The sequence below is a fragment of the Filicampus tigris genome, chromosome 11 (assembly GCF_054856515.1).
Source record: "Filicampus tigris isolate MCC_2025a chromosome 11, RoL_Ftig_1.0, whole genome shotgun sequence".
Taxonomy (NCBI): domain Eukaryota; kingdom Metazoa; phylum Chordata; class Actinopteri; order Syngnathiformes; family Syngnathidae; genus Filicampus; species Filicampus tigris.
Genome location: NC_141227.1, coordinates 8,137,731 through 8,143,883, shown reverse-complemented (window position 1 = coordinate 8,143,883; position 6,153 = coordinate 8,137,731). Strand labels below are relative to the sequence as shown.

At 41.2% G+C, this 6,153-nt stretch overlaps 1 protein-coding gene across 1 annotated transcript; it reads right to left on the bottom strand.

Moving 5' to 3' along the window:
- Nucleotides 1-569: 569 nt before the first annotated feature.
- Nucleotides 570-4,548, bottom strand: emx2 (empty spiracles homeobox 2). Its single transcript, XM_086045083.1, has 3 exons — nucleotides 3,739-4,548; nucleotides 2,782-2,966; nucleotides 570-1,672 (listed from the first exon to the last, which is right to left on the bottom strand). The coding sequence occupies exons 1-3, from the start codon at nucleotides 4,127-4,129 to the stop codon at nucleotides 1,505-1,507; spliced, it is 744 nt and encodes a 247-aa protein (XP_085901209.1). The 5' UTR covers nucleotides 4,130-4,548; the 3' UTR covers nucleotides 570-1,504.
- Between the last annotated feature and the right edge of the window lie 1,605 nt (nucleotides 4,549-6,153).

Genomic DNA, 6,153 nt, shown 5'->3' with positions numbered 1-6,153 from the left:
ACGCTAATGGTATTCTCTAAAGATTTTTATTGCTGTTATAATCAAATGGACCGATTAAGAATTGCGTGTTACAAAAAACATTGGAAAATAAGTACATTAACAGAAAAAAATGACTTTCGTTTTTACGATGCTTTAAAGTGGATATGCTCCGAAAAAGTGGTAATGTTGCGGTTGTAGCAGCAACACATCAAGATTGAGACAAAGATCCCATTTTGCGGCACATTGCAACCTTCCCTTATCGCGTCGCGAGGGCTAGTCAGATTGTGCTAAATTATGTCCAACCAAGCCCCCTTGGATCCGGATTAAGAGATTAAAGTGGACCACTGGGCAATGCTTACCCTTCCACCCCACCCCACCCCCTCATATTACTCGCATGATAATTGCCCAAACTGATTTGCACTTTCACAAAAGCTTGGCGAGACTCTTTGGAGCTGCTGCACACAACCATGGGAGAAACAAATGCTGAATTGAGCGCAAATTATTAGCCCTTCATTTGCTTTTTTTTTTCAATGCACAAAAAAACGGCAATGGCTATAAATTGTGACATGCTTTGAAAATAAAGGCCTGCGTACTTTTACAGCGCGCGACATATTGATAAAACTTTATTGACAAAATATTGACAATTACATACTTCTTGGAAGTATACTTTGTGTTAAAATTGTAGCAAACTTAACACATACACAAAATTATTTACATTCTGTAAAAGAGGGTTTAACAGAAACAATAACAATAACTTTTTTTCTGTACATGGAATACGCTCAGTGCTTGGAGTTTTTTTTTTTGTTTTTTTTTTTGTCTGTAATTCATTTTAGTCCTTGTGGCATCTTTGAGTGGAGGCTCACGTCCTGACAGAAGGCTGCGTGGGGCCAAGCACAACCACACACTGGTAAAGCTTTAGAGGTTCAAGGAATGTCCTGATACCTTCCCTTAAATTCTCTTTTTTTCTCTCTAGAAAACCAGTTTTTGCTTTTTTTTTTTCTTGGAAAAAAAACCCACGATAAAGCACTGCTACTTCATATGTTTTCACAATCACTTTTACACGAGAATTATGAATTAAAGACTGCACACAATTTGAAAAAGAAGTACAACACCTCTCTGTTAGAAAATAGAGTTAAATAAAACTTTGTTTTGTCTTCCTTTTGATTGTGTCAAATTAAAACAGCTACCATGCAATTCAAGTTCTTTTTAAAAAGCAGTTTTGGTATCTTGAGTGGAAAAAATAGAAGTGCAACCGTTCAATATGAATTGGAGAACGGAAAAAAAGGAATATTTCAGGAGGTGGCGTGTGGTGACACACAATCTGTCAGTACCATGTTCCTGGTTCTTTTGGACTGACGGAGCCGCAGCAGGGTGACAGCTGGGCCACGCAGCAGCCGGCCTTCCGTCGCCCTCAGCTGCCCATCGGGGATGTGAAATGTGACATCGGGTTATTTGACCCCACTGTCTTCCCACGGTATCCTGTATTCGTGTCCTCCTCCGCTCAGAAGCACATTTGAGTCTCGTTTTAATCGTCCGAAGTCACATCGATTTCCTCCGGGCTGGACTGCTTGGTGGCCAGCCTCCAGCGGTTTATGTGATGGGAGCCCTTCTTCTTTTGCTGCGACTCGGAGCCCTCCTCCTCCAGCTTCTGTCTCTTGAACTTTGTCCTTCGGTTCTGAAACCACACTTTTACCTACGGTGGGGAGGGAAAAAATGAATCAGTACCACCAAACATAGATGCGCAAAACTTGGCGTAAATACGCACAGGCCTGCATTGACAAAACATGCTGAAAATGAAATTGTGAATATATCGACATTGCATATTTGTCAGTATGAATTCAAATTGTATTACGTATCGAAACCAATGATGAAACTAAAGCTGTTATTTTAAAATGCAATATTAATTTAGAGCGTATCCTATAAAAGAGGCCATGGTGACACAGCGTCAGTTATCTGCACATTAAGACCGGCACTATTTATATCTGTCTGATAAAATAAAATCAAAACATCGAGTAGAAAGAAGGATTTCCGTTATGCGACACATTTAACACGCTCCTCTAAATCCACTCATCGTGCTGATCGGTGGTACCGTGGGGAATTAACAACATCTAAATCGATATATTGTCCGGCCCACGCAGCTTTGTCACTCCCTTGAAAGGCAAGTGAGGTGCATTTAATAAGCTCTCAGTGTGCTAATTGAACGGCGTGATGCTTCATTTGGGCCGACGGGCTCGAACAATGTGGCAAATATGGCAGCGCGACCCACCGAGGCCGCCACCTTCTTTGTAAGGCTGAGCCCACAAAATGGTTAACTCCTTCAGCGAGCCTCCATTTTGAAAGGCAACATCCTCAGTGTCCCCCTTGAAACAAAAGTCATGCAACCCCTCCGAAAATGAGGGAAGCTTGTACAATGAGGGGGCGGGGGGATCAGATATTACCTTGTATGCACCACAACACAATTTAAGGACAATTTAAAAGGTAAAATAAAATAAAAAAACATGTTCCGCAAATGCATTTTATTTTTGGACATCAATATTTATTTTTAAATATCACTATATATCAATATCACTATATATCAATATCACTATATATATATATATATATATATATATATATATATATATATATATATATATATATATATATATATATATATATATGTAAGAGCAAATATTGGAGAAAACTAAAGATCACGCATGGAGAGTACTGTTTTCAAAATAAATTATAAGAACACGCCCGTCTAAACTTAGACAATATGGTCAACTGTCCAAATATATAAAAATCCAAAAATTGTTGTCTTACCTGAGTTTCTGTGAGGCTAAGGCTGTGCGCGAGCTGTTTCCTCTCTGCACCCACCACGTAATGATTTTTCTCAAAGGCGTGCTCAAGCCGCAGGAGTTGCGATGGGGAGAAAGCCGTCCTGATTCGTTTGGGCTTTCGGGCCAGCGCGTTGTGCAAAAGGAAGCTCTCGGGACTCGTTTCGTTACCTGAAGCCCAACAAGAAGAAGAAGAGGCAAAAAAAAGAAATTGACGCTGTTGGGTTGCTTTTAAATGATACACCGTAAGGTTGCTGCACGGCAGGCCTGCAAGCGTTGAGAGGGGGGTTAGAAATTTTAGGACGAAAAATGATTGTGCTACTGCCGTCTATTGTCATGTCACATTTTCCGCATGTCATAAACAAAACGAAGCAATTGCTTAATTTAATTCCATTCATCGTCTTAAAAAAAGATACAAATAAAAAATAGAAATAAGTGTCCATTTTAATTAAAGTAATTACACAATTTTGTCGCCTTAATTTGAATACAAATATTTTCATGATAGCGCAAAAATACAGCACAATGTGCGAGGGTCGAGGCGTTTTTTCAAAGACAAACAGAACGACACTAAATTAAAGGCATGCCACCTGCAAAATTATTTTTTTTTAAAATGAATTTAAATGCAATGAATAAAAATAACACGAGTAAGACTCTAAATGTAATCAAAATAAAAATTAAGTGTCATTGTGTGCAAGAAGGTTGCAGCCTGCTGCAGTCCGAACATTTTTCACAATGCGCAACAAAACACGACATCATTACCATTTTTTTGAAGAAGACATAATTTAATATAATGTTTAAACGAATCAATGGTTTGAATTATTAACGCCACATAGAATTGCGGTGAGCGATTTTGAAGCAATGTTGCTTTAAATTTCTTCCCTCCTTGCTCTCTCAGCAAAAACTTTGTGAGCTTTCCATGCGTAAAAGTGAGCCGAAAACCTACCTTGAAATCTGTGTCCCAAGTATCTATATCTGTGTAATAACCAGGGGTAGAATGTGGAGGGGTCCCTTTGCTGGCTGCCAAAAAGAGGGTGCGGACTATGAGGGGACGAGAGCGGATGAGCGGCCAGGGCGTGCGGCGGGGCCACCGGATGCACCGGGACCGCCGAGTTGGGGGGATGCGAGACCGTCTCGGCGAACACCAAGTCCGGGTTCGAGTAGACGCCCCTGGCGCCGGAGTGAAAGCCGTTGAGGAAGGGGTTCATCTGGCCCGAGTTTGCATAGCTGAGAGCCGCCGGCCTGATGGGCTCCTCCGAGCGGGACGCCGGTATCGGATTATCCTTGGCCACCAAAGACTCTATCGTAAAACACCTCTTGGGTGTGGGTTGAAACATGGCGCGATGGTCCGGGTTCCCCAGTTTCAGTGGAAGTTATCGCGGAAAATACTCCAGAGTTGGGAAAGAGGCGAAAGTTGTTGCGTGCGGCGAAGAAGTTCAGCAAAAGCGCAGCACGCACCTAGGCGCGGTGGACACCGGAGAAGGACGTCAAATCAAAAGCGTCCGTGCGCTCCCAGACTAATCCATGGATGTGATCGTTTTCCTCGGTGACTCGGTGCGGGCAGATGTGTTAGTTCATGAGGCTAATTAGCGCTGCACTCCCATAAACAGCTTCCTGTGAAGCCTCTAATGGCATGCTGATTGGCCGCCGCTTCTGCCGCTCGCCTTAAGGTGGAGAAGGAGCAAGGCGCTTTAAAGTGCGTCAATGGCAAAGCGGCCTGAGCTCAGAGAGGCGGACTCGAACGCAACGCCGACACGATTCGTCCGCTGAACTGCACCCCCGCCGTGCGCGCGCGTGCGGGTACGCACGCCAGCGCGCGCAACTCACGCACGGAGCTCAGGCACCGGAAGGCCTCTGACACGTCCGCACTGGAAACGACCGTTATATTCCGATTTTCGGGGATCGACTAATTACACTGGTCGGCCTTAATTCGTCTGCCAATTATGTTTTTCCACGAATTGTTTTAGTTGGGCTCATTGATCCCATTGTGGGACTGTATTTAAAAAGTAGAGGAGGCTATACTGCAGGCAGTCGCTATTCGCTGAAAACAAGCGGGGGAATTGCTCGTTCAGAATCATTCTCTGATGTAAATAAATGTAAATTCAGTCTTTCAGAATTATATGGGAACAAATACCATTTTGCATTTTTTATATTGTATAGGCCCATCAATGGTTATACATAGACTACATTTACTTTTTTTTTTAATCCAAGTTGATATTTTTCGCCTCTCAACATACAAAGACTAGCTTTTTACATATCCATATAAAAAAAATGCTATTTGGCCCTTTGAAGAAAATCTTTGATAATGTCCAGCGTCTCTGGAAAAATACAATACACACTTTATCATCGTGTCCATGTGTCAATAAGCTCAACACAGGAAAAAAAATGACTAATAAGTGTCTTACAATTTCATTTTTTTTCTTTTTTTGAAAGTTTTTACAAAATGACATTCATTTGCTCACGTGGGCAATTTTATTTTGGTGCCTTAATATTAGTTCGGAGTGAAATACACATGTAGTACAATGATTTTTTTGTTTAATTATTCAAACTTCTGTAACACCTGGATTTCATCTGTGAAGACCATTAAATTACGTCTTATCTTAGTCTAGTATTAAACGCAAATTAATGCATAGTTAATAGTTAAGTAAGCGTTTTATTTTATATCGCTCATGTTTTGGTATATTATTGGGTTATACAAAGCTTAGGATGAAATTGAATATATTCCCGCGATACAATGCTGGCTTTAGCCTGCAATTGCCATGTGAAAAGTCCCGCTGCGCTACGTGGAGCTTTAGTGACCTCTAACGGCTGTATACAAAGAGAAAAGTTTAAAATTGTGAGACGAATAGCACAGCTTCTCAAGTCGTGTGTGAACCTTCTCGGAAAACAAAACAAAAAACATTCTTAGCAACACAATGATACTATTATAATCTTAATAATGTTGGATACATAATGTATTATACTGTTAATAGTGTCAATTAAGCCAATGGAGTATCGATAACACCAAAAAAAAGGTTTGCAAAAAACAGGTATTTACTTTTTTCATTAAAACGTTCAGCCACGATTTGGCAACTGAGCTATTAGGCCAATGACAGACTACTCCACAGGTGAGTTTACAAAGTGGTATTTTTGCATACATCGGGCAGTGTGCCTGAAGGTGGCGCTCAACCAGTACATTTTCAGAATCCCTGCAACAATGAGTTAACTGCCGATCAATTGCCATTGATGCCAATGACATATGTGTCATTTCGCAATGGGTCTGAAAAAGACTGGTTCTGAGTTATCTGCATGGGGGTGGGAAAGTCGTTGAAAATATGTGCAGACTTGATATTTGTTGTCTTTGTTGCCCATTAGCTCTGGC